General features: G+C 39.8%; 1 protein-coding gene across 1 annotated transcript in view; it reads right to left on the bottom strand.

The window, feature by feature from the left end:
* Positions 1-3,597: 3,597 nt before the first annotated feature.
* The window catches only part of grin3ba (glutamate receptor, ionotropic, N-methyl-D-aspartate 3Ba), a 92,739-nt gene continuing 74,352 nt past the window's right edge, over positions 3,598-21,984 (bottom strand). The window contains exons 9-12 of the mRNA XM_085440647.1: positions 10,164-10,315; positions 8,794-8,958; positions 7,452-7,519; positions 3,598-6,671 (exon numbers count right to left, since the gene is read on the bottom strand). Coding sequence (XP_085296773.1) covers positions 5,717-6,671; positions 7,452-7,519; positions 8,794-8,958; positions 10,164-10,315 — 1,340 coding nt within the window. The 3' untranslated portion in view covers positions 3,598-5,716. The remainder of the gene's footprint in view (positions 6,672-7,451; positions 7,520-8,793; positions 8,959-10,163; positions 10,316-21,984) is intronic.

Below are 21,984 nucleotides of genomic sequence, written 5' to 3'. Positions count from 1 at the left end.
GCCGTGAGGCGACCGAGACAAAGGGGTATATTTTGGTATGTGTACGTGTGCAGTGTGTGAGAGGAGCACACGAAACTTGCGCATGTGTGCGTAAAAGTGAGGGGGCGGTTTGGGAGATAACCTCTAATCTATTAGAACGAGAACGTTTCACAAACAAATATGATTAAGGCTCAGCATCAGCTACGCCCCGCGCTTCTGTAAATGCCATCAGAGTCATTTGTTGGCCCTGAGATTTTTCGGTCATCGCCCAAGGATTGTGGCTCAGTTGTGTCCGCCTTTGTTTACTCTAAAGGGTGTGGCAGGCGGATGACCACCGTGGTGCATTTAAATTCCCCTGAAGGAACCGGTGCGGTGAGGACCGTGAACACGCGCTCACGCACTTTGTGATAGCTCTACCGACACCTCTGGTTTACTGACTCATCATGAATGACATTGCGGCAATTAACATCAAAGACTCGGCTGTGCGCACACACGTGCGTGCATGTGTTGTGTCGGTGGCACACGTGCTTGCAAAAGATGCTCTCTAAGAGATCTGTAGTCTTCTGCTCTCACGGTTATCAGTTCTCAGTGGAAGTGAAAACTGAACTTAACCATCCACACCCACAGCACCCACACACCTTTCCTAATTTAAAGAAAAAAAATATTTTATTCCACGTCTGGCAGGTCAATAATTAAGTGTGATACATTCAGGGACACTGGCATCCCATATGTTAATATCGTGGCAGACTAATTTGAGTAGGTGCAGTTCAGGAAGTCTCCTGCTGACCAGCCTCCAGTGGCTTTACACTCATTCAGATATTTGCACCCCCTCCACTCACCCCTTCTCTCTCAATCTCTGTCATTTGGCTGTGTGACACTGCTTGGTGCTAGATGAATGGGGGCGCCCCATTTAGTGTTTATCCTGTCTCCAGTTGCCAGGGAGTTTCTCTGGTTCTCATGGGGTACTCCCCCGTCTCCGCCTCCATCCCCTGCGCCCCTCCTGTTCCCCCCTGCCCTGCCTGAAGCCCCCACCTAAACAGCATCGCACACAAACCATGCAACCAACCCACCAATAATACCCAAGGGCTGGTCACAGCTGGCAGGAGCTAATAAACTCATCACTCACACTCTCTGGCTCCTATTTACCCACTACACAAAGCACTAAAAGAAGGGGGGTGGAGGTGCTTGAACGCTCTTTTCTGCTTCCCACAGACACTTACACTTTTCTCAAGGTGGTGAATTTTGATAATTATGAACACAGTTATAGAAGTTGTGAAAGCCACACATCACCACAATTGCATTTTCTCTAGTGGAGTTAGTGCGCTATCAGCACTCTTTACCATTTACCCCAGTTGGATGGTAATTGATTGCTGGAGGGGATGTACAATGGGGATTCTTAAGTTTGATTAAAATTTTCCTCGACTGGTGTTCACACATGTGACCCAATTATTTCGTCTGAGCGAAAGGGCAAACATCTCTGTTCAGATACAAACATGTATGTGGACATCCAGACCCAGACTTGCAGCGCATGTTTACATGGCTAATGCATGCACAGAGCTTCTTGCAGTGCGCACATAGCATACACATGTTACAGTAAATGCAGACTTTCATGTTGATCAAGTGCACATGAAAGATATTAATTCTATCATTGCATGCCAGCACATTTACCCATCCATCCATGCAAACCCCAACTTTACAACTCGATTCTGATTGCTTTTTTTAAACAACCTATTCAGCTTACCCTGCGTGCTTTGAAGACACCTGACACAGAGGCCATGCTTATTTTATTATAAGGGAGAATCCAACCATGTGAGTGCAGAAAATGAAAGATTGATCTTCACTTTATCCAGCGTGGTTGACGTAGTGGAACTAAATCAGCGCCTGCCCCCATCCATCTATCTATCATCTCCTTCAACCAACACACAAGTTGTTATTGCTCTTCTGTGTTACACAGTTGTGGTATCAATATCAGCTTTGGCTTCACTAAGTGTCAGGTTTCATATAAGCACTCAATTTTCAGTCTCAAATAGCAAATGGGATTTTAAAAGAATATTAATATAGCTCTGATTGTGTTCCCTTGTAATTTGAAAGACAATCAATAGAGAAATCTGAAACAGTGATTTGTTTTGGCATGTTATGTAGGCCGGCACTTCATGGGGTGGTTGATGTTTGGCTGACTAGCAAATGAACATGGGAATGCAGAGATAATCACATAATATAGGATGCACTCTCACTGAAGGTGGCTTTTCTTTTCCCAAAAGTAAATAAGTGCATGTCTCTGTCACACTGTCAACATAATGTCCTCAGTGGTAAGTCATTCTGTGCAGGTAATGCCACTCCACAGTCTATGCTCTTGTGCTTAGGGACAGCTTCAAGTGCCACTGTGTGGCTAAGAGCTGTCATTACATGACAAGTTAAACAAAGCCATTATACCCTGAGGTGAAGTAGTGCTTAAACCTTTACTTGAGTAGCCTCAGGAACCCTGGCATTTGTTTGACAAGTCTATTAGGTTGTGATACCATTGATTCTGTGCTCCTTTTGTGTTTCCAGACTGCACTTTACTTTGATAGGGCTCGTGGCAGATAAGAGGAGGATTTCACTGTGTTATTGGCTCCAGCATGTTAAAATGTGATAAGGATATTGATTGAGGGCTTACAAAGTGTTCACATTTTATCAACATTTCGACAAGCCAAAAATCATAATCACCCACAATTCTCACACAAATCAAATGCTTAAGTGCTCCATGGTAATAATTTGCTATAGCAGAGGCACAGTGGTTAGGATTTGTTCAGTTAGTTTGATAGAACAGATATATTCTGCAGCTTGACTTTGACTCTGCAGTTCTATGCTGTCAGTGTTCGTTCTTCTTAATGCATTTGTTGTTGTGACTAAAATGGCCTTCTGCTACTAACATTTTAACAGTTCTGTCAAGAGACCAGATACACCTCAAAACGTCATTGTTTAATGGAGGACTGGGAACACTGTGGCACATTAAAAGGAAAGAGTGCAGGTTTACTGCTTTGTTTACCACAGTGGCAGACAGCCCAGACTATCAGTACAGAAAGAAAGATGGATCTCCTGACCATTAAACTAAAGGGTATAAAAAGTCCTCTGAGATAAAAATTTTGGTCAGTAAAAACTGTCCAAAAAGTAACAATATATATAGGATTCTACTTATTTTTTGTCCATAAATGATGCCAAACAGACCAACAATCCTTTAAGAACCTGCTAATCATTTACTGGGTCATGCTTACTCACACTGGATAGTTGTTCTAAAATAAAACGAATTGGTAGGAAACACATGTTGAGTCTGATGTGCTGCTATGCTCTTACACCTTTAGAGAAAATGCTGTTTCCTGATTACAAAGTTTTTTTTTATTAACATTTTTGGTTCTGAACTTTTTAATCGCTTTGACACTTGTGACAGGACGAAGCAGCTTTATCTGTAAAAAGCATTAAATAATAAAAACAGTTAAATACGGCTGACTAAGTTCAAATCCATTAAAGCAACTTGCTTACAGTGTTTACTGCTGTTTCCTGTCCTTAAATAATAAGAAAAGCTCGACATTTTTTGCTATCCTTTGTTTCCATTCAAAATATGAAATAATGCCAGAAAAATAAGTATATAAATGTTTATTTCAAAACATGAGGATGACCATTTATGGTAAAATTCAATAATATGCCCTATATAATTTTTATGACGGGTAACTTTAAAAGTATTTCTTTAAATATCCAGTACAACAAGCTCTTTCTCAATAAAGATTTAAAATGTTTTTTTTTCCTCATAGACACCATGGGATGTGAACACAACCACTTCACACCACACCAGATTTTGAAAAATTTAAATGTACATCAGTACCATCATCAGCCATGTTAACTTTCACTGCTATCAATTTTTTCTTAAACTTGCTGTCACATCCCCAGTGCTTGCTTAAAGAACTGAGAGACACACAAGACTGACTATCCCAATACAGTTAGGTGTCGTTACATTGTATAGTGCTGGAGCGAGTTCGTAAAACCTTATTTCCCAGATCCTCTGCTCTCCATGAGAACTGCATGGCAATATTCAGTTTCTGTCTGCCATTGTTTCTTCAGAAGTTAATTGCTTAAATTCATCTGTTTGTCATTTTGCTGGAATAAAACCTGAATCCACACACTCGCCAGTGTCCATAGCCGCAGGAAGCAGGGATTCAGTGCCATCCAGTGGTGGACTGAGTAACTGAAAGCGAGTCCCACATGCAGCCAGTTTCTGAAGAACCTCAGATCTTCGTAGCTCCCAATGGCTGATTTAAAGCATGGAACTTAATTTACGTTATAGAAAAAAAGTGGAGAAGAAAATGTGTAAAAGCATACATCTATTTCAAAGATATGTTAAAAAGATGAAATCTCACCTATCAGATCTGCAGGTACTGAGTAAATTGCAATCCACACTCAGTGTTTTTTACATGATTGTTTTAGTAATGAAAAATAGTGGATACATTTATTCCAAACCCATACCCCAGACACACTATTCAGAAAATTAAAGGGGTTTTTGATTTAGTATTGCACTTTTATAAAGGTGGTGTAGTCACGTGAGGCAGCTTATAAAAAAAGATGCTAAAAACTCAGCAGAGGCTGAGATGAACAGCTCTAGCATTGGCCAAACTAGAAAAACACAACACTAGAACCCGCATTGTCCTGACTGCATCTTTTTAATAGACCTTCCGTGGCCTTAAGAGCTAATATTTGTGGTACAAGCTTTGCTGAAGCTGAAATCCCTTATGTCTTTTAATCACTGGGTCAGGGGAAAGTCACCTTTTTATAACTAAACTTTTCAGGATAGTTGGGTTTAATGGCTTTAAACTATTTCACTCTGCAGACTTTCAAATTATTGCAAATTCAAAAACAGTTTGTTTTTTTAAAGTTACTAGCAGAGGAGAATTACCATCTCACAAAGTGACGTATTGTAACAGGAGAGAAGCATATAAAAATATCCAAAAAGAGTATTTGACTCGTTGGGTATATCTACTGCAGAACAACATAAGCAAAGATGCAAAGCGTCAATGCACGTAAGGCTTGCTTCAGTTTCATGGGATCTGGATTGTTGCCCCAAAAGAGAATTGTTTTGGGATTGTGCAACACTTTTATTTTCATCATTCATAATTTTAGGAAATTATTATATTGGTTAATTGAAATATGCTAATTTGTTTCTTTTTCTTATCCTATGTATTGGATGTGTATGTGGATTCATTCAATTTAGTTAACGTTAATTGTGATTTTTCTGTGCTTTTGCAATTATCCATATGTGCTTGTAGGCCTTTTCAGCCAGCACAACACACCACATTTTTGATTTATTATAGTTCCTACAGCGATTCCTCATGTGACCTACTGTTTTCCACAGTAAGCACCGTGGTTTCTGGATTCCCATTTCAGTTTGTCGGATCTGGTATGTCGGGATGTTAATGGGGTTATGTTCTGCTTTTTATTTAAATATTACATTGCTTAATTAATATTTCATGGATGACATCAGCTCTTCACTTGCAGAAAAATATTTTTAGTTGCATTTTTAAGTAAGTGTGGAAATAATTCTCAGCATGAAAATTATTAGGTTGCAGTAAGTAACATTGTGAGTAAACACGTACTGTTATAGTTCAGCAAACGCCACATAAATGTAACCCATACCAATAAAGCCATCTTCCCGCGGCTATGCAAGCAATACCTCACTAACCCTGTTGCAGTCCTACAGGTCAGGAGTTAATCAAGTCTCACTGCTTACAGTCGACTGGTTAGCATTTGTCCTCTCCAAAGTGTTCAGTGCACGTGATAGGTTAGCCTTCTGTCTGTCCAGGCTAGAAGTATTCCGTGTTTGGATAGTTGTATTTCCAGCACCTTGTTGGTTGGCTCGACTTCGCTCCAAACTAGTGGACGTGCGCGACTGGACAGTCCTTTCTCCTGTCAAAGTATTAACAGGGCGCACTTGGTTGGCTCTGCCTCTGTCCAAACTGTTAACTGTGTTTAACTGGCTGCTTCTCCCATGCTCCACAGTCCCAGGCCCACCTGACTGGTTAGCCCGCCCAGTCTGCTGATTATTCAGGGTTTGCAGCTGGCTGGTCCTGTCTCTCTCAGGGAGCCTGGGCTGAGTGGAGCTACTTCTGTCTGTATTAATAGTTTGTATCCTCTGTCTGTCCCTGTCCCTATCAAGACTAGTATCCCTGCGTACCAGTCCACTCCTCTCTCTCTCCAGACTGCTCTGGATCTCAGCTCTCCTAGCCAGAGCCTCTCTCAGCTGGGTGCGGAATATCTCGATCTTTGCTTGCAACTCCTGGAGCTCCCCTTCCCATAAGCTCGTCTGAGCACCTCTGGTTCCCATGGGAGACAGCACCAAACCTGTGGAAGCCAGAGTCGAGACAGGGCCCCCGTTGACATGGAGGCTAATCTGTGGAGGAGAAGTAAAACTCCCCAGGTTGCCAAGCCCCAACCCTCCGAGGCCAAGTCCAGGACGGCCAACCATCCCAGGCCTGCCGCGCACTGAGGCGGTGTGTGTGCGCAGGCGGTAGCTGTGAAGCGTTTCAAGGTCAAAGTGCACACGTTTCTCCTTGGGTTCATTGGATGGTGAGGAGTTGCCCGTGTCCCCAGCTGACGTGGGAGGGGATGGTGGAGGAGGCTGATGCTGTTTCCTGTGTAGGGTGCAGTTCTCCGAGATACAAGAGGGGCTGGTGAAAGAGAGAAAGATCACAGCAAAGGGAATACACAGAATCAGATATGCTGTACTGCAATGCAAGGACTTTTATATATAATGTAGGATAATTATACCCAGTAAACCAAATGTAGAGTGTAGTGATATTAACTGACTAAACACTACATCTTTTGTCTCAATTATAATTTATCTGTTAGGGCTTCTTTTTTAAATTAAATAAAAGATTTAAACCCATTACAGGACTTTCACAAAAAAAATATCTCCTTCACAATTAATTTTGTTATCAAGTCATAGAAATGTAATAATCTGCCACAGTAGCACGAAGGGTCTAACCTGCTTCTAATATGATTATTTAAGAAAAAAAATAGTTTGACGTTTGGGCAAAATATGCTTATTCATTTTCTAGCAGAGGGTTAGATGATGAGATTGATAAGACTCTAGACTGTACATATGAAATTGTCAGCAGCTGCCAAGCTCAGATTAAACAAGATATAACGGCTTTAATTACTGAGCTTTGCTGAGAGGTGCTGGTAAGTAGATTTTATTGTCCATTTCCAGTCTTTATGGCTTTATTTTTAGCTTGCTGCTTCATATTATTGTTATTAACCAACTTAAAGCAAGAAAACAAATAAACATTTGCCTCCCAAAAACAAAAAGTCACGCTCTCTTTTTTTATTTTTATGAAGTAAAATAATCAGTTTTTGCGCTTCCAACAACAAAGTGACATCTGTTAAACACACAAACAGAAGAAAATAGACAACATAGTGGTGCATTAATCACTTAGTGAATTCATTACTTTTGATCAAGGCCGGCCATTTCCTTTCCAACATCCTCATATGTGGTGTGCAGGGCTCTGTGAATTTTCTGCAAGCAGAGAAGATGATTAGTAACATGGAATCTGTTAAGACACCATCAGATTTGAAATAAATCAGGAGAGATGAATTTGCAAGGGTTATTATTCTATCCAGCTGCAGAGAACATCTGTGACAGCCGTTCCTGCTATAGTGCACTTTTGAATAATTTACTCTAATAATTGCAATTCAGTGAGAGACGGTTCCTTTCTGCTTAAAGTTAACGCGTCAGTTGCTTGAGGCCTTTTTCATTTAAGTATCAAAATGCTTAGGTTAGCATGATCAAAAAAACAACTTTAAAGTGTGACTATGCTTTAATATTTCCTGCGGGAAATGAGGCTTATTCTAAAGATAAGAATAATATTGAGGGTCTGACACAGATGCCAACGCCTCATAGCGGAGCTTCTTTTGTGATGAATGCTAGAGGCTGCCCGCGAGTGGTTGCCCTTTTAGAGAGATGTAGCAACGAATATGAGCAATATGAGCAGTCTTGATATTTACACTGCTAGTTCCATTATTCACTCAAAAAATGTTGCCACTGGCACCTCATTTGGTAATGGCCAGAGCCTCATAAAAAAAACAAAATATGACCTTTAAATATTCAATTTGTTGTTTCTTTGGTGGATGTTGTCATAAACACACATTTGCTGTCAGAAACTTCCTGCAATTCACATTTATACACTGACTTTGTGAAGAAAATATAACATATTTGAATTTTATGTAAAATAACGAATATTTAAAATTATTTTGCAGATGAAATCTGTATAAATAGCTTCATATAACGATCTGTCTCTTCATCTGTCTGAGAAAAGGCTAAACAAACAAAGGCACGAATGCATAATGTGTCTTTATAAATCAATTAATAAAACACTGCCAGTGGTAAGATTTATTAACTTTTTACTTACAAATTGACTATTCAAGAACCTAATTTGTATTAATTAATGTAATTAACTTAATGGAAAGACATGTTTAATTGAATATGTCTGCTATCACAGACAATTCAGCTTTAGGAACATTTAGTCTAATTGTTGACTTTTTAATTTGTAACCAGTAGAGGGCGTTGGTTATCTGCAAGAAAAGTGTGAGCTCCAGGGGGTAAGGATGTCTCACCAACAGCAATATACATATGAGCACACATGCATATAGCCTTTGACTGTGCTCCTATGCGTGTCTTTGGTGTGCACGAGAGATCATGTGAGTTTTAAATGTCTGAGCATAACTCTTTGTGCTCAAGTGCATGGCATGTCTTGCTAGCATGAAAGATGGTGTGGCCTTATGTTTACTCACCTGGCTGGTGTGCAGCCAGTACTGAAGTGTGTGGCTACGCCGGAGGCGAGGGATGACCAGGTGATAGAAAGTGTGTTCACCTGCCAAGGTCAGCAAGGCTCCACCTACCCCCATGCATAACAACACGAACAGGCCTGAGAAATGCTGGATTCCCATCTGTAGAGTCTGAGGGGGCGGTGACAGAAAGAGAGCATGAAAGAGAGAGAGTGAGGGAGAAGTTGGGGGAGTGACACAGATTACTGAAGACTTAAGCCGACAGAGAGGAAAATACAGAGATTGATGATTTATATTTACATAATTACCATTTAGGCCACTTTTTGTAAACGAGCACTTGATATTCTGCTGTTGTGTATCTAGTTTGGCCGTGTAAGCCCATAAGAATATTAGTCAAGAGAAGAGGACAACAGCGTAAAAGACATTTTTGGAAAGAAAAGGGTGCAGAGCAGCGCGGCAGCAGAGAAAACGGGGGAGGCATAAAAGAGAGTAATAGGAAGAAACAGCAGTTAGTACAGAGATGGTAAAAAGAGACGATGGTTAATTGAAGAGCAGCTTTTCCCTATTTGATTTGCCTAAACCCACCCTGACATAATGTCTATCTCGTATGAGGCATTCATCGGCCTGGAGGAAGTGGAAGAGACAGGGACAAGAGCAATGCTCTCTAATCATGTTTCCTCCACCAGACTCATTTCTGCACTGTCTCCGATGGCAATTAGCCCCATGCTGACACCACAAATTCATCAGTGACAACACTGACCTCCTTTTGCTCCTAATCCAGAGGGCAGGTTCACACCAACGCCTACATTGTTAGAAAGTAGCCAGCTCTCTGCGCTTCAAATGGGATGAACAGTAATAGCTTTCCGATGCAGGGTGAAGTTAAGGTTTTCGTTTCACTGGAGAAACCTATGACTGCATAATTGCATTTGTTGCTATATTATGGTTTAACTTTGAAGTGGGATTTAAAAGAGATGGCCAAAGGGAGTTGAATAGCTTCTCGATTCGCAAACAAGAGATGTAGATACGGACATTTTGCTCTGTCTAGAGATTTCCAGTCCTTTAAAAGGAGTGCAAGTAAAAGGGAGGGCAAGAACTCAGAGTACTGTAGCACCCACACGATACAAATAAGAATCGACACTCAGACAGTGCGTGCCTGTAACTCTGGTTAAGGTCAGTTTATGTGATTGTATGTCTTTGTTTGTGTGTGTGTGTGTGTGTGTGAAATTGTCTGTCAGTGTATGTGTGCCTAGCTGGCAGGCAATCCAGTCTGTGTCCCAAAGGGAGACTCATTTATAGAAGTACAGCAGCAGAAGGCTTTGCTTAACACACAACACACGTACACAATTCATGAACACACACTCCCACGGATGACTTACCTCAGTGACTGCAAAGACTCTCTTTCCGCAGGGTACAACCTTATACCATTTGTCGTGTAGCATGTCCATGAAACCGTCAGACTTGTAGCGACTGACGAACTCTGACACATTACGGGTTAGAGGAGAACCCTGGGGAAGGCCAATACCATAGCCTGAAAGAGGACACAGACACAGATGTAAATACGTGTGCTAAAGGTAACCAACCTGAGAGCTACAGTCATGCCTCAGGAAGATAGTGTCTAACTCGGTGTTTTTTTTTTTGCAGTAAAACCAAAGTCAGACAGTTGCACTTTGCCAAAGGGCAGATGGCCTCTGGAAAAAGAAGATTTACGGTTTACAGTCTTCAGATTGAATCATAAATAAACTATGTTTTCTGGCAAAGTATTTCCACCTATAGAGTGCAAATACAGTGTCCCAAGATTCACCTGGACAACAGCTCTGTATAAAAGTGGAAACCCCCCCCAGCTAAAGCTGTTGGAGGTTGTATTACAGAACACACAGTGGATCAACTTTAAGTATTGCGTTGTTTGAAGCTTCTTTCGATATTACCCAAGAAGTTTATAACTACAAACTCTAATCAGATCTAAAGCATAGAAAAGATTAGATGTTATTCCCAGAGGTATAGCAATAGGTGATCAAGACACACAACCAAGTGGTCTTTCATGACCCGTGTGACCTTCAGGAAAATGTAGCAGTCGTTCTTCATTAGTCTTTCCTTTTTAAAGTTCCCATTCAATTAATTTTCCCTACTAGTGCTTGTTTTAGATGCAGAAAGAGCTGCCAACCATCAGGGTTTCAAATAATTATTCTTAAATGTTCTAATTTAATATCATCCCCGCTGAGACACGATTTAGTCTTTTCTACTCTTTTATGTTTGTTTGGTTTCAGACTTCAGGGTCAGAGTGTAACAAGCTGGCAGCTCTGTCTGATATCAGTCTGCTTCTGTGTCTTGAGTTTGGGGAAGAAAATTGCTTAAATGCGCATAGATGATTAATGATTTTATCTCAGTAACTTAGATGTGTTTCAGAAAGATTTCCGCATATGTTCAAAACTTCCTGTGATTTCGAAACATGTCAAACGCATCAGTGATGAGCTTATGGAGCGAGAATCGAGGCTGATTTAAGATAAAATTATTTTCTTCTTATTCTGGGAGTAGTTAGTAAACTGGGAACAACCTTTCTAAACTCTCAGCAGTGCCTTAGAACTTGGTTTTCAGACATTTTGAGAAAGAAAAAACATCCTCGTGTTGGAACTCTTCCTCCTTTTCCCATCTGGCGGAGCTGTATTAACTCATAATTCATAATCATATTTTGGTGGATTTAACAAATACCCAGCCTTATTAGAGGCTTCTTCAATGAGTAATGTTGTGGTGTTTCTTTCTTTTCATGTTTTTATCAGGAGGATGAATGCACGTGTTCTGTCCCCTTCTTTGCTGCTGAAATAAATATACCTGTGTGACATGGTATGAGATTTTTCTATGTAACAAAGTGGTTCTGGTGACAAACCCTAACAACATGAGAGTGGAAAGGAAAGAAATTTAAGATTATATCTCCACAGTCTACTTTACTTGCTTACACAGTCTTCATCAGTCTTGTAAGTCGAAAGCTACGTTGCTGGAGAGAAAATGTGCTTCTCGCCAACATAACTCAGAATGGAGTTTGCAGCTGTTTGGAAAGTCAGTTTTAGAAACATGTATGATTCTTGAATTTTTAATTCTATTTATGATAATGAAAATAGTTAGGTCTGCCTCTTGAGACCTTATAAGGCATTCTAGACAAATTGTATATGTCACATCTGATACTCATTTCCATTCCAAATGCTCCAACTCCACCCCATTCTCTGTGAGTCAGGCCATTTTAAGGCTGATATCAAATAGTCTGATCCCAGCTTAAGGAATGGAGTGGGATCAAATCTGACTCCACCCTTTAGAGTTCCTTCAGTGGCAAGTATGCAAATATACATATTTTACCTGACTGCTTCTTATGTTGGTTAGATTCCCTTTGGTTACAGTCACATGGCAGTGCTCAGACTGTGGTGATGAATTATTGTCTTGTAAATTACTTTTATGTAAATGAAATTCTCTTTATGAGGTCTTGGTCCAACATAACATCTTGGACTTCTGGTTCTGCTGTGAGGAGTAAATGTAGTAGATGTGAAAATGTCAAAATTAACTTCTTGTGTTATTATTCTTCACTTGTGCATCAAACTCCCTTCTCTTGCCCCTCTAAATGAATGTTAATGGTGTCTTTTTTCCATTTCATTTCTGCTTTAGCCTTTTCTCCCTTAAATTTCACTACATTGTGCTCCACTGTAGAAATAAGATTTATAACACTATAGCATATTACTTTAGAGGTTTTTATAGGTTTTACGCCATTTGCATATCCTGTTTGAAATATATTTTAAAGTGAGCACAATCTTTCTAAATCTGGAACTAGACTTACAGATTCTGTAAAAAATAAAACACCTTCCTCTCACCAAGCCTCACCAGAGCTACTAGCTGCAAAACACTTTTCAAAGCCTGATGCTGATCATCCACTCTGGGCTCACTTCACATTCACACCCTCCAGTTACAGATACAAGACCTTATTTTGTTGAAAGGCCAAACAAAGGTTGGTTCCACTCCATGTGCACAGGAAATTGATACCATACTGATATTATAGCCCTTTTATGAATCCCGTTCTTCTGGTGACACTAAAAAAGAAAGAAAGCTACCTTAGCTGCTCCCTTATTCACGAGGGGTCGCCACAGCGATTAAATATACAAAATGTCAAAATCAGGTATAGTTTTAGACTGTTTTTTCATACACTTCTGTGGAAGACTCTTAAGTCATCCTTCATGTCTTTATATTTTGCTAACAAGGAGCCAGAATATATATTTTTAAACTGGTGTAGAACATATTTCTTCAGGTTTTCTTTGACTCATTTTCACTCCAACCCTTGTATCTGGACATTTTCAGATGAATTTTGTTTGATTGTTAAGCCACTTAACACTGACTTACAAATCATTCAAGCATAAAAGGAAATTGGACAAATGGAGGACAAAAAAGGGGGTAACTACAACACATGAATACTATCTGAAAGTCATTTCCTCAAGAAATAGGAAAAATTCCAGTAAAGAACTGACTGATGCATCTGGTTAATCAGTTGATCCATGTACTGTCTGTAAAAGCCTCTCCAGAAATGGTCTCAGTGGAAGGGAGGCTGTGAAGAAGACATTCTTAAGAAATGGAAACAGGGAAAAAAGAAATTTGAAATCTCTGGTTTAGATCATTGTCAATATGATTGCAGGAGGTCAGGAAAGAGGTAAAACATGGAGCAGCTTCCGTTATGATTTGGGGTAAAATTTCAGCCAGTGGCAAGGCTGTGGGAAGTAGGGGTGCTGGGGATGCATCATGCCAAATGCAAAAAATAGATACATAAAGGTTTTGACTGCTGTGTCTTAAGATACCTTATAGTTGGAAGATACTATGAGGTTTCTAGTACACTTCACCCCCAGCTGTGCTCATGCACACACACGCATGAGTGTGCATAACACCCTCAATTCCAAGGACTTTTCCACAGCTCTGGCCAGTGGAGATCTTGTCAAAACTGATGGAATTATGAACAAAAAAAAGTTCAGTCAGATTTTGATCCATCATGCACTAGTATCTGAAAAGAACTTGACTGGCAACGGCTTAATTTTTTCAGCATGTCAATGATCTCACTGTCATTGCAGTAAAAGCATACCTGGCTAGAAAAACACATAATGGAACACTATCAGTCATAGACTGGCCTCCTTAGAGCCCAGCCCTCAACAGTATTAAAGCAGCGTGGGATCATCTTGACAGAGAATAAAAAAAAAAAGGCAGCTGACATCCAAAGAAGAGCGTGAATGTCCTTCAAGAAGCCTGGGGAACTATTCCTGAGGACTACCTAAAGATATGACAAGCTGGCCTGAGAGAGTTCACGCTGTGTTGAAGAAGAAAGGTGGTCATACCAAATACTGACATCCAAGCTCATAAGAATTGCGCCAACTCTGTTTCTGCCTTATATACTGATATACTATGTTTCCACGTATTTTTGCACACTTCATCACCATTTCTTTTTCCCTAGCAAAATCATAAGAATTGAGGGGTAGTCTGAGACCTTTGTATAGTACAAATCTTTTGCCCATTACATGCTATATACTGATGCAGTCATTGTTATGTTCCAGAATGCTGCCAAAACAAAGTTGAAATGTTCTGTAGAATATGAAAACAATAGATGCAATCATTTGCAAATAATTTGCACCTTATCTTTAGTTAATTTAGTTTCAAATATTGTTTCAAATATTGAAACAAAAGAAATTCATTTTGTTCATTTTATTTAATAAAAAAAAAAGAAGCTAATTTTAAATTTGACAGTACCAACATTCATGTACGCTGATGCTGGTGGAGTCCAAAGGTGATCCTCAGCCAGACCATGTTTTCATGTCTATGAATTGTAAATTGTTTGGGGTGAATGACTCACCGAATGGTTGGTCTGCACCATAGTCTGCCTCTGCCATTTGAATCCATCTGCTCAGTGGTCATTCATCACCCAGTGATTTCCACTTCAGAATGGTGCCTGTTTTAAATGCAGTGCTGCCTCAGAGTTCGAAGATCACGGCCATTCATTACTAGTTTCAGCCTTATCCCTTTCAGCCTTATTTCTGGATTCTCTGAATTTTTAAATACTATTTACCACAGATGCCAAAATCCTATTTTGTCAAGTATTTTCCCATGCACCGTTTCAATAGTCATGTCCTAGATAGAATAGAAAGTAATATCCTCTGTTTTTCTTTTTATGCCAAATCATCTTAATTATCTAATTAAAGTTACTGTGTGTAAAAATGTCACCACTAGATGTCAATAGATTGCAGATTGGTGTTAACTGAGTTCTGTTTTCTTACCTTGCCCAATTCGAGTGCATTATCCCAGCTATGGTGGCTCCTATTAGGACAAACTTAGACTGTGCACAGACTGTACGGCATAAGAGCTGGGCTGAGACTAGCCAGTGTATTTGTACTGCTGTCTGGACCGAATCTGGATCAACCCTAGATTTGTTCCTTGACTGTGCAGGCTGTCTATCCTCTGTTTACGTCAGCTGCCAATGCCGGATGAGAAGCATCCACCTTTATTTACTCTGTTGGAAACTGTAAAACCTTGTGACAGGAGTCCAGTACGAGTCCAATATGAGTCAGAGACGCTCATTCTGACCGATGACAAGGATACTGAGGTGAACTGAGGATATGCTGAACTTTTCTGTCAGTAAGACTGCTGTTCTTGCTGCTCGTAGCTACTGTTAGTGGACTTTTTGGACACTCAAACCTAGTATTAGCTGGCATAATGCTAGCTTAAAACCAGCTGTTGTTGTATAGCCAGCTCTTGTCATCTGTCCAGAAATGGTTGCATGTCTAATCTGCTCTTCTTTGCCTTTGGTGTACTATTTATAAGGGTGGTCTCTAGCCACATTAAGTTAAAAAAAAAAAGACTTATTCCATCAAATACGATTAGTTGGAAGGGACATGTCCTTTTTGGCTGCTGCGTTTAAATTTAATGAGGAAAATGGTGGCTTCCACAAACCCGTGCCTGCTCCTATTATATGTGTTTTTTAATAGTTTATTTAATAAGATAAGATAAGATAAGATAAGACTTTATTGATCCCACGCCTGGAAAATTTTTGCGTTAGCTCAGCTCAGGTACAGATATCAGAAGGAAAATACAAAAAATACAAATAAAATACAAACAAATAAAAATAAGTAAGATAATACACTATATACAACGGTAGCATACACAGTATGTGATTATGGATATGGTTGTGGAAATATCCAAGACATAAACTATATAGCTTAACATAACTATTCTACCACTACTATTCCTATGCATAGACATGTACATGCACACGCACATGTACACACTTGAGACAGCATCAGTTTGTTGGGAGATGTAATTACACACTAATCTAAGTATATTTGTGAGCATAATATCTTTTTTCCTATTAAATAACCTAAATAAAAATTACTAACTGCACCTTTAAATGGTTGTAAGCTACTCCATTAAATGTGTTGTTTTTTTTTGCATAAACACAAATTATTCTGTTTTTTATTACCCTCTTACTACTTCCTGAGGTTTAATGTGATTTGTTGTGTTTGTACAATTTTTAATGACTGCATGATTGTAGTTATATTCATTCTTTTACACATCCTCGCGGCTTTGTTTTTTTAGACAAACCAAGGGGTGTACAGTACAGTTCAACTAGAGTTAAATGTCACAGATGTGAAACTGATAGCTTAAAAGGTCTATCTAATTATGCAGCCAGTAATGCAAATCATTATTGTAGTGCATTAAATATTAATCTGTTTTTTATTTATAGAAATTGTTTCTTCTTCATCATCATCAATTGTTTGGTAATGCCTTAGAAGTTTCCCCTTTTGCTTAAAACACCAGCAGCAGCAGTTGGAATAATGAGAGCAGACAAAGCAATAAAATACAGAGTAGTTACGGCAATAAAATTATATAACTCTAATATTTTTAATTAAGTCACACATTTAAGTACAATCTTCCACCAGTGTTTATTGCTTTAATTTCTATAGCAGCACATTCAAGTGTTGTTTAATAGCTGGAGAGGATTGCCTCTCTGCCCTTCACAACTTACTCAAAAGGGATCTGTTTTGCATTACGACCACTATTTCTACAGGTGAAAAGTGAAAGAAATGTGTTCCTCAGCTTTGACTCAAAAGAGAAGACCCTCTTTAAAATTTATTGCTATACCAAACCTCCAGGGATTGTTTGTTTCATTTCATCTGTACTGCAGTCACAGACACAGTCATACCAACAGGGGTTTTGTGTGTGTCTCTCTGTGTGTGTGTGTGGCTGGCTCAGACTTGGCAGCTGTTTGTCAGTGTGTTTATGTGTGTGTATGTGTGTTATGGGGCTGTCAAGGTGTATGAGCCCGATGGGGGTTGTGGACAGAAACAGAGAATAGCGAAGGTTCACGTAGCTGTCACACTCTGCTTCCTACATGACAAAGACTGCCAAAGCCTCCATCCCTTTGCTCTTTCCTTCCTTTACCGACCCTTCCTTTCTCATTCTTCTTCCTTTCGTCTTCTCTTCCCCCCTCATCCTTTCTCTTTCCCCATCCAATGTCTTTTCTCTCCCACCATTGCCGCTGGTCTCTTCCTCTGTTAGTCCACTCTTTATCTCTGTCATCCCTTCGCTTTCGTTCAATTTCTGCTTCAGTTCATTCTTCTCTTTATCTCTCGGCTCCTCTCCCGAGTCCACTGCTTTGTCTCTGTATGTCTCGCTCCTCATGCTTTTTTTTTTTCTTTCAAGCAGACAGAGAGCATTTTTCTGTCATCAGCATATCTCCATCCACAATTCTTTAGAGCACTCAGTCAAATACTGAAATGCAAGTGGGCAGTCACTTGTCATTTGTTTTGATTCTTTCCCCCAGACGTTCGCATTTTCACTGTCACTCAAATCCCCCCACACACTCAAAGACACACCGGTGCCCGTCGAGTTTTACTTAAAAGCACTGGGTTTGTAAAAAGCTCAGCTTATTTCAAAAATACAGATGATCTGTTCAAACTTTACAGTTACATTTTTTGTAAAAAGTGCATTTAATATTGGGTTCATGTTCCCCTAAGCACACCAGCTTATTAGTGAGTATGGGTTGTATTAAGTCACTTTCATGGCTCATTGCCTACATTCATTGCTGTTATTGAGGTTTGACTATTTGCAGGTGTTTTACTCTTACATTGGTTACTGTTTGAAAAGTAAAGCACATATTTTTTTGTGCACAGGTGGGTTTTCTTGCTACTTTGTAGGTGTAGTTTTTCCAATTGTGTGAAAGCTACTAAGAAGGAAATTTAAAGTACAGTTGGAGGAATATTATAAATAAGGATGGGTATCGTTTAGGTTTTATCCGATACCGGTGCCAAATCGGTACTTTTGAAACGGTGCCGGTGCTCAAACGGTGCTCAAACCGGTGCTTAAAGAATGGAGAACACAAAATTGGTCCAAAACCCTCTCATATTCAGCTGGTTTTGTAAAAAGATAACAATGTTAGCCTTTTCTGCAGCTATGGGGCATATATGGTATCACTCTTAGCTGGAAGCAGTGCTTAAACAATGGAAAAAATACAAACTTTGTCCAAAAACCTCTCATGTTTAGCTGTTTCCCTCTTTTTCTTTGGTCATTTTAGCCTTTTTGGCCAGGGTGAAGGGAGTATCTGCCATCAAACAAGAAGACAGCCGCATGTAGCTATGATGGTGTTTGCTAGTTCACCTTACATGCATTAATGTAATAACGTGGTTAGCCTACTCAACATAAATTACACACGAACAACATTAAGCTACTCACGCAGAGAAGAACGGCTGCTGCTGCCATCAAATACGGCGCATTTCTCGGCTTTTAAAAAAAACAAAACGCTATGCGTCGCCAGGTGTTTCATCGGATTCTTGGTGTTACTTCCTTTGACAGTATGTCTGTATAGCACTTTAGAGCACACCTTTCACTTTATTAAAAGCACCTTATCAAGCACTTTATGTAGCATTGCACTTTAAGCATGGATTTGCACACAAGAAGTTTAAATATTTATTGACTATTTATTGGGAATTTTAAAATCAGTTGCTAGCCTTGTTTCAGATCTTGCACAGCTGCTCCTCATCAAGGAATGTGGTGGTTGTCTGTCAGGAGAGAAGAATGGTGATTGAGATTGTGATTAAGGTTTACCAATAAGGAAAACTAAGGCAAATGTGTGTGTGAAATCTAGGGATAAAAGTGGTGCAAATAAGTGTTTGTAAGTTAATGATTACTCACCTTTCTTGCCTGTGTCCTCTTCAAGGTGTTTGGGCAAATGTTTCCCCGGGGGTCCAGACACCATTTAAAGGTTCCGGGAGAGTCCATTGGTAAAGAGAGTGTGGTGAATCTTTTTGTGCTTGGGTTTCTGGGTTTTTATAATATTGGGTTTGGTGTAACATTAAAGTGTGAAATATTTATTAATATGTAAATGTGAAGATGTATTTATGTATTTATTTATTCTTATTGATATATTGTATACTGTGGTGGAAGGTTGGGATTTAAGAATTTACCTGAGAGTGGAATAATGGTTAAGTCTGTGACAGCTGAACATATTTAAGGCTGCCAGTTGTCATTAGAGGTGGATTTTTTGTGCTGTGAAGAAGCTCGACAAGTTAATTGTTGTAAGGAGAGCCATATAGCAAATAAATACTTTGTTCCACTACACTTGCCTTGGTCTGTCTCACTGTGTTTCCAGCCGCGAAGGGCTGCCCTGTTACACAGCTTAAAGCACTTGTTGCAGGCTGCTGATTTTGCATATTTTGCTGTGAAGTACAGCCAGACTTTTGACCGCTTCGCCTTGGGCATTTTTAATCTGTAGCTCTGCATAAAAGAACGTACGTACCTGGCCCTGCCTACTGTCCTCGGAAACGTAAAATGATTGGCTAGAAGTGTATCACAGCTCAGGAAAAAAAAAAGCACCGAAATGTGTGCTGCTTTTCGGTCTGGTTACTACCGTTTATGTCAGAACCGGTGCCATCATGGCACCGGACACCGGTACCCATCCCTAATTATAAAATATATATCAAGGTGAAGTAATAGATGATCCAAATGAGTAAAATAGAGAAAAACTGTGACCAAGGTGCTAAAGTTGAAGCTTCCAAACAATAGCCAATGTCATGGTGCCTACAGCCATCATTTATATAAAGTCTAAGAACGCAACCTAAAATTTCACTGAAGAAAAACAAATGGATTTGCTGTAAATTTGACTTGTTACATTAAACATCAAAGAGCATGCTCCCTATTTCATGTTTTTTTAATGTACTTTTACTTCAGTTTTTTGGAGATACAGTAATTTAATAAAAAAGTTTTAAATACGCCCTACTCTCCAAGCAAAACGTGAAATGTGCACTCTCTAAATAAACGTATAACCTTGTGTAACCCTGCATGAGTTAGGCAGTTACAAACTCAGGTGCTTCTGTGAGAGTGGTTGCATCAATTTAGTTTCAGCAGCATCTCCTAGGCAACATAAATAGCATGTGTTATCCCACCAACCTCTTAAAATATGAGAAAAATCCTGTTTGGTGCATGGATATGTGACCTTCAAGTGACACTTTCAGCTTTAATCTGTAATTTTGTTTCTTCAAATTGGTAAGAGATGTGCAGGTAAAAGCAGCAGGGGCAATTTTTAAAAGAAACAACCAGCACATTTCGAACTTCAGCTATTTCTGTATTTAACTCGATTTTAAATAGCTAACTGAGAAAACAGGTTTTCAGACACTTTAAATATTGCTGGTTTTCAAAGTCTGAGGTCATGTTTCTCTGCTGGAAAATGGGTTCTGGTGAGAGAAGCAGAAAGGGGAGTTAAACTATCCTGGGATCTTATGAGTGATGGGAAGGTGGAATGTGAGGTGGACCAGCGGATTAATCCAGCATCTTTGTGGTTGTTTTGGGACTGTTGTAGTAAAGAGAAGGCTGAGCTAAGAGGTGAAGCTTTCAATTTACCAGTCCATCTAGATTTCAGACCTCACTGATGGTCATGAGATCTGGGTAATGAGTTTCCTCTGAAGGGTGTATGAGTTCAAAGATAGGCTGGGGAGCTTGAAGTAGAACTGCTGCTCCTCTGTGTTAAAAGGAGCCAGTTGAAGCCGTTTAGGCATCTGGTTAGGATGCCTCCTGGGTGCCTCCCTCTGCAGTGTTTCTGCACATATCCAAGTGGGATGAGATCCCAGGGTAGACCCACAACCCACAGGATAGATTATATATCTCATCTGAATTGGGAGGAATGCTCCAGGAGGAAATGGAAAGTGTTGCTGGGGAGAAGGACATTAGGAATATCCTGCTTAGCCTGCTCCAACCACAACTCAACTTTTGATAAGTAGAAGATGATGAATGGATGTTTGCTGAAGCTTCTGCTTATTTATACCTGTTGATCTCATGGTGTGTGCGAGTTTTTATTTCACTGAATTCCAACTTAAAAATATTTTATGTTATTGACTGGGGCTAGGAGGCATGAATTTCTAGCTTTTGAAAGAGGGCAAAACTGGATTCAATCAAATATTAATCTTTTCAGGTTGGATAAAAGATTCTTAAGGTTTGTGTCTATGTGTGAACAAGATCCACAGTTATAGGGTTGGATCAAATATATATTCATGATTATTTTTCTTGATTAATCTCTTCTTCAATAACACCCCCCCCCCCCCCAAAAAAAAAAAACAAACAAACAAAAAAAACCCCTGTTAAGCTAGTCCTCTAAATATTTCAGAAGATGACATCTTTAATCTAAAAACTGCTGTCACATAAAATAAGACATCAAGCTGAATTATTATTAATTAATCACAACAGTTGCCCATTTCTACTAATCACGTAATCAAGTCAGTAATGCTTAATTTTGTTTCAGACTCTGCCACATTTCTGCACGCACGCGCACACGTCACACACAACTACACACACAAAAACGTGTCTGTACGTCACTCTCGTCAGACGTGAGCTGCCCGACCAACAATACTTTCACCCCGCCAACAGGATCCTTTGCCATCCTCGTTTTGATCTTCAGACGTGCTTTGTTCTGCTTGACTGAGCTTGTGCAGACCACTTATGCACGCAGGGACACATGCTCCGCATGCACACCAACCCCATACACACACATGCGTGCGGGCAGCTAGTGGCTGCGTGTTCAGTGGCAATATTATTAATGGGGTGTGTCTAGGCTGTCGTAAACATCTCCCAACAGCACTCAGCGAAAACAGACGCACGGCGACACCCCCGCATCTCCCTCCACTTAAGCAGCCTGAAGATTTCAGC

Source organism: Copadichromis virginalis, linkage group LG19 (assembly GCF_057382275.1).
Source record: "Copadichromis virginalis isolate Kocher_CV1m ecotype Utaka linkage group LG19, C_Virginalis_male_GT1.1, whole genome shotgun sequence".
Classification (NCBI taxonomy): domain Eukaryota; kingdom Metazoa; phylum Chordata; class Actinopteri; order Cichliformes; family Cichlidae; genus Copadichromis; species Copadichromis virginalis.
The sequence above is the reverse complement of the archived record's forward strand: the minus strand, read 5'-3'. Positions and strand labels throughout refer to the sequence as shown.